Source organism: Polypterus senegalus, chromosome 9 (assembly GCF_016835505.1).
Source record: "Polypterus senegalus isolate Bchr_013 chromosome 9, ASM1683550v1, whole genome shotgun sequence".
NCBI classification, from domain to species: domain Eukaryota; kingdom Metazoa; phylum Chordata; class Cladistia; order Polypteriformes; family Polypteridae; genus Polypterus; species Polypterus senegalus.
Genome location: NC_053162.1, coordinates 135,264,182 through 135,277,847, shown reverse-complemented (window position 1 = coordinate 135,277,847; position 13,666 = coordinate 135,264,182). Strand labels below are relative to the sequence as shown.

At 35.5% G+C, this 13,666-nt stretch overlaps 1 protein-coding gene across 2 annotated transcripts in view; it reads left to right on the top strand.

Moving 5' to 3' along the window:
• The window catches only part of sorl1 (sortilin-related receptor, L(DLR class) A repeats containing), a 263,409-nt gene extending 253,249 nt beyond the window's left edge, over nucleotides 1-10,160 (top strand). For both annotated transcript variants that reach the window (XM_039763937.1, XM_039763936.1), the window contains exons 45-48: nucleotides 643-749; nucleotides 935-1,127; nucleotides 2,189-2,404; nucleotides 6,000-10,160. In XM_039763937.1, the coding sequence (XP_039619871.1) occupies nucleotides 643-749; nucleotides 935-1,127; nucleotides 2,189-2,404; nucleotides 6,000-6,067 (584 nt within the window). In that variant the 3' untranslated portion in view covers nucleotides 6,068-10,160. The remainder of the gene's footprint in view (nucleotides 1-642; nucleotides 750-934; nucleotides 1,128-2,188; nucleotides 2,405-5,999) is intronic.
• The last annotated feature ends 3,506 nt before the right edge of the window (nucleotides 10,161-13,666 follow it).

Here is a 13,666-nt window from a genome sequence, read left to right as displayed (position 1 = left end):
ACCCCTGCTTTAGGTACACACTTATTTTCCAGAGGCGTTTGCTTCGTTGCTAGCCCGAGATGCGACAGTATTTTTGAACACATTAAAAAGACCACATTAGTCACAAAAATTAACATATTAACTTTACTGGGCCTAGTTTGTCACTTTTAGCGGTCACAGTCTCATCTTGATATCTCATCATGTGGTGTTGGATCAGTACAAAAATTATTTCGGTATCAATACCAGTTTTTGGACCTCAGTACCAAAATGGCTCCAAAGCAAATAAAGGATAACTTCAAATGCCTCCAAACCCTGTCTTACTCCAGCCTCCCAGGTGCACTTAACAATCGTACTGGAGGGAGATGTTGGGGGTCTGGAGAACCATTGTAAGTTTAGATTGTGTCAATCTTTGTGGGTTTTTATTTACAGTAGTTTACAAAATGGATGTTTTTTTACATCTACACTAATAAGTCATGGGGGGAAGGGGCAGGGTGAATTGGGAGGAAGGCTGAAGTTTACTTTCAGTGGCAAAAATCTTGAAATTTTAGTACCATACTATTTTAAACTTTGGGTTTTTCAGTACTTTTCCAGCACCAGTATACCATGAAACCCTATAATACTATTATATCTAAATAGTGTTTGTCCTCTTTTCCTTAATTTCAGCACCTCTGGCAGCCCCAGAAGCCCTAAAGATTATAACTGAGAGTGATCATATCTTCCTTGTTTGGAAAAGTTTAGCCATCAAGGAACAATATTTTAATGAAAGCAGGGTAAGTGAATAACTTGTTAATGTGAATTTGTTTATCAGTGTCAGCTTGGAAGGGACTGGAAATAGTAGTCAGCATTTTGATATGTGGTCATAAATATATTGCTTGAATTATTACATGTCACGAGATACCTGAATAATTTTAGATAAATACCTGTTTTAACTATATTATTACCATTTTTCCTGTAGGGCTATGAAATACACATGTATGACAGTGCTACAAATCTAACAGTCTTTCTTGGAAATACAACTGAAAATATGTTTCGGATTAAAAATTTGTTTGTGGGCCATAACTATACATTCTCAGTACGAGCAAGTTGCCTGTACAACAATCAGCTCTGCGGGGAGTCAGCAGTCATCCTCTATGATGTTTTAGGAAAAGGTATGATCCTTTCAGAAACTAGCTGTTTTGGAAAGCCTAGTTTTTGTTCATCCAAGAAGATTACATTTTTTAATATGTAATATTTAGTAATCTACATTGTGTATAATTTAATAGTATATATTAGTATATGTGTTTGTGTGTATATATGTTGTCATACGAAGAAGACTAATATTACAATCTTCATGAAGAGAATAAGTCTAGGAACAGCAAAAAAGTTTACCTTTATTATTTAATTATTATTATTTAATAATTATTTGATAATGCATAAAGCAGTGAAAATTCAAGCGTGAAATCTCAGTAGCGAAAAAATAAAGAGTAAAGCATGCACTTTCTTTGGGCCTAACCATACATGCTGTTCATCCCTCCTCCCAGGTCTTCTAGCTAAAATGACTTGACCTACTTTGAGTGAAATTTCCATGATTTACTCCTTCTCTGTCTTTCTTTCCCTTTTATTTACTCTATCTGACACCAGTTGAGCCCATTCTCCGACTCTCCTTTTGACCCTAGACTTGAAAGCATTTGACTCTTAAGTGACTTTAAATCTCATTGCATGGTCACTTCCAGCTAATCCAAGAGTCACATCAGAGGTCAGAAGCAGTCCTTTTTTAGAGTAGGCAGGAAACTCCTTCTAGTGTCCTCAAACACCTTTGACATCATTTTTCTTAAAATGACTACAAAAGCCGTATGGTCTCTGTATATGTTATGTTAAGAACAATGCACTACCCTTTGTTAGCCAACAGGTCTTTTACCCTGCTTCTAGCTCTTCATGACTCTCTGTACAGTGGTTCAGGCTTGACTGAATTAACTGTACTTTAGCGCCATGAGAGAGAGCACATGCCAGTTTCCTCCTAGGTTACCCTATATCCTTCTTCCTGAGTGTGCCTTTCTGTAGCTTTTCCAGGGCATCCATTACATATCAAGGACATACTGTGTTGTGAAAGTGACCTTCTTTCTTCACTAGATGGGTGCAAGTTCATCTTCAAGGATTCACAATTTTTCATTGAAAGCAGTGCTGTGTTTAGTGATTATTTTTTTAAAATATTTTCCCTTATTTCTTCTAGGATCTTCACCCTTTCCATCTCAAAATACTGCTAAATCCACTGATGTTGCAGCAATAGTGGTGCCAGTTCTGTTTCTGCTTCTTGTAGCGGTTGGAATTGGATTTGTTGTTCTCTATGTTCGTCATAGACGTCTCCAAAACAGCTTTACTGCATTTGCCAATAGTCACTATAATTCCAGGCTTGGCTCTGCCATTTTCTCTTCAGGTGATGAACTGGGTAAGAGATGCGTGGCATTTTTTTTTTTTTTAATAGAAGTCCAGCTTCTGTCATTCTTTAAACTTTTAAACCTTTTGCGATTTGTTTTTGGCATCTGTGAATTTTTTTCTAATTGGTTACAGTATTAAATCTGCCCCTTTATACAGGGAGTGCAGAATTATTAGGCAAGTTGTATTTTTGAGGATTAATTTTAATATGGAACAAACACAGTGCTATCAGTCAATCCAAAATGTTAATAAACCTGAAACCTGAATGTTTCACAACGGAAATGTGAGTGTGAACATCATCAGGGGAATACATATGTGCGCACAATCATTAGGCAACTATTAGTGTGCAGATTTATTATGCAACTAAAGGAAAAATGAAAATTTTCCCATCTCACTTGTTTATTTTCATCTGTTATAGTGAGAATAATAAACAAACACCTCAAAATTTACAAATAAACATCTCTGACATTTCAAAAAAAATAAATCAATCAATCAATGACCAATATAACCACCCTTATTTCCAATAACAGTCATAAGCCTTTCCATTCATGGAGTCTGTCAGTTTCTTGATCTGTTGACGATCAGCTTTTTGTGGAGCAGTGACTACAGCCTCCCAGACACTCTTCGGAGAGGTGTATTGTTTTTCTCCCCCGTAAATCTAGCGTTTAAGAAGTGCCCACAAGTTCTCGATAGGGTTTAGGTCAGATGAGGAAGGGGCCATGTCATTATTCCTTCATCTTTAAGGCCTTTACTGGCTGGCCACGCAGTGAGAACTTCGATGCAAGTGATGGAGCATTGGCCTGCATAAAATCATGGTCTTTTCCTGTATCACTGTTTGAAGAAAGTGTCTTGAAAAACTGGCAGTAGGTTTGGGAGTTGATTTTGAGTTCATCTTCAATGCAAAAGGTCCAACTAGCTCATCTTTAAAAATACCAGCTCATACCAGTACCCCACCTCCACGTTGGAGTGGAGCTCTGTGCCCATTACTGATCCACAGGTCCATCCATCTGGTCCATCAAGAGTCACTCTCATCTCATCGGTCCATAAAACCTTTGAAAAAAATCTGTCTTCAGATATTTCTTGGCCCAGTTTTGACGTTTCAACTTATGTTTCTTGTTCAGTGGTGGTTGGGTTTCAGCCCTCCTTACCTTGGCCATGTCTTTGAGCACTGAACACCTTGTACTTCTGGGCACTCCAGGTAGGTTGCAGCTCTGGAATATGAAAGTACTGGAGGATAATGGGTTCCTGGTAGCTTCACGTTTGATTCTTCTCAAATCTTTGGCAGCTAATTTGCGTCTTTTGTTCTCAACACGTTTCTTGCGACCCTGTTGACTATTTGCAACAAAATGTTTGATGGTTCTGTGATCACACACCAGTATCTTAGCAATTCCAAAAGTGCTGCATCCCTCTGAAAGACTTTTTACAATTTTTGACTTTTCAGAGTCAGTTAAATCTCTTTTTTGGCCCATTTTGCCAGAGGAAAACTAGCTGCCTAATAATTCTGCACACCTTGATATAGGGTGTTGATCTCCTTAGGCCACACCCTCCCTCATTACACAAATACACATCACCTGACGTGCTTCAATCCAATAAGAATTCAAGTTAATACAGCTTGGAGTTGGAATATACGCATTAAAAATGATGATATGGTCAAAATACTCACTTGCCTAATAATTGTGCACACAGTGTATTTGTCTTATTCTTTGGCTAAGGTTCTGCTTCATCCGGTTATGCTACATGGCCATAGTTTTTCTGTCACAGCTAATGTGATTTATAGAATTACCTTTGGTTTTTAATGTGGCCTAAGAGACAGTGAAACACTGGGGGAGGGGAGTCTTGATGAACTTTGTCTTTTAGGCTTTGGACTAAAATATTTTAGTTGTTGCCATTTTCCTGACATATCTTCTTGTATCTTGGTTATTGGAGATAGATATAACAAGAGAGCAACCCATTGGGCTATAGTTGTTCACTGTCAGTTGGGTTATATTTTAGTTTCTAGTTTTGCCCTTGAGAAGTTTGCTAAGCATTTTTACATTGTTCATGAGTCTTAGTAAGTTCACGGTAAGTTTATGAATTATACCATTACTACACATTAATACTTTTGACTTTTCCACATTTTTGATTAGTTGTAATAACTGTGACTAGACAAGCTTGTGAGTAAATTGGTTTGTCAGAAACGATTTCTACAGTATTTCCATGTACTATTAAAGTTGATATATATTTTATTAAGAGAGTTTTAGTTTTTTTTGAAACTCAATGCTGTATAAATCTACAGTGGTGCCATATTGTGTTGTACCATGTTATTTTTCAGTAAGCATATTCCTGAAGTTATTTGACTGTTTTTTTGCCATTATGTTTTCTTGTTGGCATCCTACTAATGTGTGTATGTTGTCTGAAAAACTAGTGAAGTACCCTTATTGCACACAAGTAGATTCAGCTATAAGTATGATCTATACATTTACTTGAAATAAACCTGTTAATTGTCTTTTTAAATTTACAAGGATCTGTTTAAAATTTTAATTATGTTGTTAATTTAACAATGTATCCATTGATTTTGGAAAAAAAACATTTGAACAGCAAAGATTTGAGGAACAAAACAAATTGTAAAATGCATTTGGTTTGCTGAGCATTTTTTGTTGTATGCCTTGTACAAAAAAGAAAATGATACACTTTCTGAAATTTGCTTTACTGTTTGTTTTTATCTTGACATATACATACAGTAAATACCTCAGTTAATGAAACCAGTGCATTCTGTGATTTTACTTCATTATAAGAAAAGTCATTATCTGAGGGCTTCTTACTTAGCTACTCCACATTGCCACCCTTGTGCATGGCCACAGCTTACTACTTCCATGCAGCTCCACATGCTCTTACTGCCTAGACGTTCACACCACTACTTCCACCTTGCACCTGACTTGTTCAGCAGGAGTACCATCTGCTTCACATTCTCCAACTCTGTGAGGCTATCCAAGCCAGTGTCCTTAAAGAGACTTGCTGGTAGCCATACCTCCAGACTATTGGACTTTAGCAGCAGATAAGCATTCCTGAAGTACATGCACATAACTGCTCTCTATATGCACTCCCTCTTCCATGCTCTGAACTGGCATCTTTCGTGTTTGTGTACTAGCACCAAAGATTTCCACTTCTCTCCTCCCACTTCTACCCCCATAGTCTTAATTTTAGTTTCTGAAGGTACTGCCTTACTTTTTCATGACATCCGGAACATATATTTGTTACTTTCTAATTAACATCAATATAACTAAAGTTCATGTTAAATAACTAAGTACTTGGGTATAATAATTCTGAGGCTTGCACAATATGTTGGCAGACAATGACCACCACAGCACTCTTGCTGACTGATTCGTGAATTTGAGCATACGTCATAGCACGTTTTATGCTCAGTTTCTCAGAGAACTCATTAAATGATGTATTACTGTATAGACATTCATTTATGATTTTCATCTGAAATTATTTCAGTGTTTGTGCCCATCCAGTATTTGTACCTTTCTAATTGATACATTTAAAGTTTTCGTTTAATGATAACATAGTCTAAGAAATACTAATCTATTGTCTGTCAAACATTTACTTGGACTTGTTTTCTTTTTCAGTTGACGATGAAGAAGATGCTCCATTGATCAGTGGTTTTTCAGATGATGTTCCTATGGTGATTGCTTGAATGCTCTTGCTATTTTTATCACAGATTTTTAGGACTGATTACTTTTCTGTGACTGTGCCAATGTTAATAATGTAATTTTGTGTAGCACTGTAAACCAAACCCCTCAAAAAACAAAATGTTTTAAAATCCTAAAGGTGCCTCTCAGTGATGCTGGAATGCATAAAAGGCTGTTTCTGGGTCCGGAAGTATGACATAAAAAAGAGGGGCAGAAAAAATACAAAGAAAAATAATATTTTTAAAATATGATGCACTTTTCCAATGTGCAATAACTTATTTTTTATATTGGTGGAATTAAAGATCTTTATTAAATAATACTGTGAAGTAAATGGGGTGTGAATATAATTAGAGGTACATTGTTAGTCTAGATATTTAAAGCCATTTACATGATACTTGAGCATGACAGCATACAGGCTGCAGACAGACAAGCATTCTTTTCTTGGTTTTCGTTGTTTAGTTTCATTTGGCAAGAACTCTAGAAAAAAAATAAATCCAAAATTTTTCAGGAAAAATACCATCTTGACAATGTATAGACCTATTAACTTCCATACTAATGGAACCTACCACTGTACATTTTATTATTAGTGTGACATGAACAAATTGATGTAAGGAATGTTTGAAACATAGTCTGCCTTTTTTTTTTTGGCCATGTTATCGGTATTTTAAGTGCAAGTTTAAAATTACCATATATACAGTGGCAGAATGAACAGTCGCAAATGCTTGATGTTTTAAAACCAGGTTATTAAAATGAATTTTATATGTACTGATCCTTATTTTGTTGTTTACAATATAATTTATATCATCATTAGTCATGTTTTATTATTGCTGTACACTGTATTTTTGTATCTTTTACGCATTTCTCTTAAAATGTATTGGCGTTTTGTTCCTTGGTTTAGAACTTCTTTTGTAGTACACATCAAGCAAAGCATTTTCACACTATTCAATGTTTACATCTGTTTTTACAGTTTTCAAATATACAAAGTCCATTTTTAAAAAGGGAAGCAATGTTACAATTGCATAGTATAACCCACTTTGTTAATTCATGCATCTCACAGATAGATTCAGGAGCACTTGTTGTCATCCCTTGTGTCTGTTTGCTGTATGAGTATTCAGATGTTATGTATTTAACATAAATGTAAAATCAGAATTGTTATGTGTTTAGGTATAAGACACTTGCAGGACTCCATCTTCATTTATTATGTAGTTTTGGCGTCCACTTGAAAAATGAGGAGTTTTTCCCTTTGTTTGGTCTTTACATTTGTATATGTAACCTTATCATTTGTGTATCTGAGATTACAAGTCTGAGAAAAATATTAGGAACAATAGGCTTTTCAGTACAATTTAAGTAGAATGTGTATTTACATATCTACTGTTTGCCTCTTTTAAATAGCATATGAAGCCATTGATTTTGGGAAATTCAATAAACTAGCTGTAAATACTTGCCCTCCCCCAGATTTGTTTTTTTTTTAATATGCAATTTTCAGGTAAAGCTTTTGTCGTCTGGCTTGCATTTTTCACATTTGGCCCATTAGCAAAGTTCAGCTTTTGTCTCTTCATTCACTTTAAGAGTATCCTTTTGGTTATTTGTAGGAGATTATCAAATTTTAGGCCTTAAACAATTCCTGTGTGCTTTAAACCTGCTTGTTTTAAGTCTGCCATATTTGCCTTACAAGACTGCACTTAAATCTTTTTAAATGGTTTGTTAAAAATATGGGGTGCTGAAAGTTTAAAAAAAAAAAGCTTGATAGTTTAGGGAGGTACCACTAATGGAATAATTCTGTTTTAACAAATATTTACTATGGGACCAGTTGATAAACAGCTGCTTTTTAATGTGTACCAATGACAATGAGGCGGCTTATTTTTAATTAAATATATGGCATATTAGTTTCAAATAGTAATGATAATAGCAATTTTCCCCTACTGCCTTGGGTTTCTTCTGTGCATGTTCCAATGCATTTGTTTACATAGTGCATTTGAACGGGAACAGAGCTTGGCTATAATTTGAGCAAAGAATTTTGGGAAATGTTATCAAAATAGCGGATGAGTACCGTGTCATCTGTTCACTTGATTTCTAAGCATTACAGAAGATAAATTATAGGCTGCATTATCTAAATTAAGCTTGTTATAAGTCTTGGTGCACTGTAGTAATGTTTAGGTGAGTAAAACAGGAATTTATGAGTTAAGATAAAAAAAACTGGTGACTATGTTTACTCTGTACTGGACTGTTTAATTATAACATGTAACACATCTCTATCACACAACTGTTTTTGCAGGATTTTTTTTAAATAGTCTGCTGTTTACATGCAGACAGCTAGCCTTTTTTTAGCCAAACTTTTCTGACATAGAAACTTTGCACTGGACAGGCTCTGCAATAATATAAGCAGAATGATATGAACATGATCTAATTTGTACTGCCCAGTCTGAAACATGCTAATTGAATCTGACCTTGACATGTTTTAAACTTCTGCTATCGGAATGTGATTATTCCAATACAGAGGGCAACAGTCAACAACAGCTGAAAAGGCTATGTATTTGAAATTCACAACAAATACATCAGTTCTATAGATCTAATTTCATATCGTGCTATATCAGTTTTTCTTAATATTAAAATTTATTTCTAAATATTGTATATTGAATAGCATGCAAACACAAACAAGCAGTTCTTTTTTAAAAGCTTCGTATTGCATCATGGAAAAATCTTACTCTGCAGAGTGCCATTTAAGCAGTTATCATTTTAAATCTCAAATAAAGAAACTGCATTGCAGTAAGGTTTCTTTTACACTCAGGCAGGTTGGGTAGAGGCTTAAGTTGTGCATTAAGGTCCTTTCTTGGGTTTACGGCTGATGCATTCTAGTTGTTACTAGTCTCTGAAGCCTTTTCATGCTGTTTGCAAGTGTAGTATTTTGAAGTGTAAGTGTAATTTGTGTCTTAAATCTATTTGTTGATTGACCTTCATTTAATGGGTCGCTGCCTGAAGTGATACTCGGTCAGTTCCAACATTTTAGCATTTCATTCCTTTGTAAAATACGTTGGTTTTGATTTCCGTGCTCACTGTATTTTCACTGCCATTAATTTGTTCTTCCTTTTCAAGGGTTGTGGGTGTGGTGAGAAATGATTTTATCATCAAGATATTTTTAAAGGTCAATAGACTGCTCTGAAGGCAAAACCTATGATTTTACTAATCTTGATGCAATAGGTATATCACAGCTTCACATTTGCACTTAGGAGTGTTGCTGTTTGTTTCCATAGGTAGAAAATGTTGTCTTCAAAATATGTGCATAGGTATCACAATGATTCAGTTAGAAAATGGTACAATAACATTTAGTTGGGTATTTTATATTTAATGAAGTGTAAAGCTGTGCTTATTCGTGAATTCTGTCAATGGGTATATTTTACTGCTCTTTCAGGAAGTAATGTGAATAACAGTTGCATGTGTGTTTATTTCTTTATACGGGTTTAAAGTAAGTAAGGTAAAAATGTGGTTGGATTTTCCATTGAATGGGTACATTGAACTTCTTACTACCATGAACTGTAGATGAGAATTGCAGCATCACCAAAGTAAATATGTATAAGTGGGGGCAGCACATTTTATGTTTTAACTAGTGATGCTTAAGTACTTGTGGTTATGCATACATAATGTTTGAATATATAATGCATAGCATAGTTATTTGTCAGTTACCTTTGACCTTTATTTTGTTAAATTAATATCTGTATTTTTAAAATTTTTATGCCCAGCGTGCTTGAGCCAGTTACAAATGTGCAAATATCTCAATGAGTATTTGAACAGGATTCTGCATCTCCTAAGATATCATACATTTTGCTGTTTGCTACAGTCATGGTTTTAAAAAGCTCACATGGAGTTTTGAGGACTTGTTTTAAAATATGTAAATATGTTTTTTTTTCCTTGCTTTTGATATTCAATTTCAAATTTTTATGTTTAATGAAATTTGCACTACTAGAATGAACCAGGTGTGGAGAAATAGAATTGTAATTATTTCTTATAATCACCTTGCTGCACACAACATTGAAGGATTTCTCCTGCTACTGAATGTAATTATTTTCTTTTTTTCACTGAATAAATTTCACTTGGTCTGGGTTTTTTCTCTTTGAGTATGTTTCATTCTTTGTAGCCGTGTATTTGCGTGCTTTTCTGGCAAGCACTAGAAGATCTGCTGATCCTGAAAGACAAGTATCACCATGAATATTTAGAAAGAATTTCAAAGACCAAAGAATGAATAGGAGGTAAAATTTTGAACAGTTAAAGAATAGCGATCAGTGGGTGTATTTTATATGCAGCATACAGATTAAAATGAAAAAACGAGCAACATACCCTTATTCTACAATAATCTACAGTATATAAGTAAAATCATAATCTTTGTTTGTTCACAAGTCATGCAAAAAAACAACTCACCCAGTTTTTACAAAATATTGTTTATGCATTGCCATTTGTTCAACTTAAAATATAGGCTATATGGTATATTAAGGACAGGTGTTGTATAATGGAGGGTGGAACCCAAAAAACAGCTCTAGTGTGAAAACTACAGTTCCCTTCAGGCAGCAGCAGATAGCTGAGGCTGATGGTAGTGGACACTATCATCCACATGCAGAAAATTTTGTACTGGCTAATGTGGAATCTCATCTAAGACTGCTGATACATTTTCTTCTTGATTAATTTTGATAAAAAATTGTATTCTCCCAGTGGATTACAGGTTTTGTATGTATGTATGTGACTTTCACCGTGGGTTGTGTTTAGCAACATTGAATTTCCAAAAGATAATTTTTCTGCATGTTTATTTTCATTTAACCCTTTTCTGAAAAATAAATTGATCTAAAAGTGGTATATTCAACAACAACTGTTTACTTTCATTTAACCCTTTTCTGAAAAATACATTGATCTAAAAGTGGTATATTCAACAACAACTTTTATTTTTATTGCACACTTACATACAAATAATGTAGTTTAAAGTGCTTTACAAGATTAAATTAAAAAGGAAATTAACATAAAACAAGATTAGACGATAATATTATACAGTATGTAACAAAGAAAAAGGTAAGGTAGGGTGGCCAGAAGGATACAAAAAAAAAATCCAGTTAAACTGGAGATAAAACAAAATCTGCAGGGGTTCAAGGCCAAAAGACCGCCCTTCCCCCACTGGGTATTTTACCTAACAGATATTCTAAATCAGTTCTCATAGTTTACAGTCTTCACATGGAAGAATTTGATGACGATGATATGGATAACTGAGACACCTGCTATTCAATCCATAAATGCAGCATGGTACCTTGATCAGGCGGTGGTGGTGTAGGTCACCACTACAAAAGAACCGGAAAAGACAGCAGAGAATAGTACAGATTAGTACTCAATTGCAGAACCCAGGAGAAAAACGGTAATTGTGGGAAGCACGCGGAATCGAACCCACAGCCTCTTAAATATGAGTCAGTAGTTCTTACCGCTGCGCCATCCAGGCAGTCGTGTCAGTGTCATACCCTAATCCGATTTCCTTTTCTTCGGTTATATTTTTGAAAAAAAAGCACACTTGTTTTGTTCTACGTGTACCTTTTGTGAAAGTGTTTTTGATATTTGGACTTCAGTCTTGACACATTATACACTTAATGTCAAAATTTTGCCATTAGTACTATAGCATGAAAAAACGTTTTTGTTTTACGTATGTGTTCACCATTTCTTGCCTCGCATTTCCTGTCATCCTACTGTACATTTTATATGTTTTAGACAAGGAACACACATGAAATGCATGTCTTCCAAATAACAATGTATTATTTACCCCGTACAACTCCAGGCACCTCACACACAGATAAACAGACTTGAGCTGGGAGAACTTTTTGTTCAGAGTTGAGCTGTGATGGCGGGGGATGGGATAGAAGGCTGCTTGTGCTAATCAACACATTTGCAAAACAAAATACGCTAATGGAGAGGTGCGAAGGAATTTAAGGTGGCCCGGGATTGAGTTTTTTTGTAGGCTCATGTATCATGGTCTGACTAACACAATGAAGACAAAAAGGACACTCCAAGCAACTCTGTGAAGAGGTCATTGAAAAGCACAAGTCATTGATTTGTGACAAGAAAATATCCAAGTTACTGAATATCCTTGATGTCCAGTTAAATCAATCATAAAGAAATGGAAAGAGTATGGCCCAGCTGTAAATCTGTCTAGAGCAGGCCATCCACAAAAACTGAGCGGTCGTCCAAGAAGAAGACTAGTAAGGGGAGGCCAACAAGCTACTCCTGATAACTCTAAAGGCACTAAAAGCAACAGTGGCTAAGATTGGAAACAACAACTGTTTTCTGGGTGCTTCACCAATCAGAGTCTTAATGGGAGGGTGGCAAAGAGACAGACATACAAAGAAGCACATGGGAAACACTCACGTCAGCTGGAAGAAGGTTCCATGATCATGTGAAACAAAAATTAAGGTTTTTTTTTTCATCAGACTAAATGCCTTGTGTGAACACTGCAGATTATCAAAACACATGCTGCCCGCTTATGAAGCAGGATGGCACAGCATCATTATGTGGGGATAATTCCCTGCTACTGGCCTTGGACTGTTTGTGAGGGTAAAGTGATTGGAAGGAAGAAAAAAAACGCACCCAAAACCTGGAGGAAAATCTGATGCAGTCTACAAGAAACCTGCACCTTGGGAGATTTTTTTTTTTTTGGCAAGACGAACCCAAGCATATTGCCAAAGCTACACAGGAATGAGTTAATGTCTCCCTCCAATTGAGAATGTGGTTATACTTGAAAATGGCTATTCTGTCACAATCACCATGCAACTGTATAGAGCTTGAGCAGTTTTACAAAGAAAAATGGGGATAAATATCTGTCCGATGTGCCAAGCAGATAGGGACTTATGCACATAGATAGATTCAAGACTGTCATGGCTGCCACAAAAAGCATACTGTATATCACAAGGATTTCCAACTCAAATCATGGATGGCTACTGTGGCTGCAGGTTTTCCTTCCTGCCACATTCTTCATGAGTGACCAGTTTTTATTGTTTACTGACTTCTTTTTCCCTTCATTTTAATTGCTGTGTGTTTTTAAGATTCAATTATCTGAAAGGTTTCTTTTTTCATTAAATGATGCCCTAACAGAAATGAAGTTAGACAACATATGACCAGCAAAGTCAAACCCTCAAACTTCAACTGATTTCACTTCAATCGGTTCCTTTATTAGAAGTTGATTCTGTTTAATTAAATGCAATATTTTTTCCATATCTTGTTCTGACCCAGCAGACATTTCCAAAACTGTTGATTTTCTTTGTCTGAGAACATTATCAAAATGTTTTGTGGACCTGGGCAGATCCACATTACTGAGACCTTCACCTTTCTTTATTTTCAAGTATTGTATGATAAACACAGGTTGCTGGTCATGTGTTGGCTCAGTTTGTAGCTCATTATTGTTTGGCTGCTAATTAAGAATTGAAGAAATAAATTAAGTGGTCTGAGTTTAAAATACTAAGTCAATTTAAATTAAGGCAAAAGAGTCGATTAGCAGCAAAAACTATTGCTATTTAAGAAAAGGGTTAGAATGAAAACCTGCGGCCCTCCAGGATCGGAACTGGACACCCCAATCTTCTATTGACTTG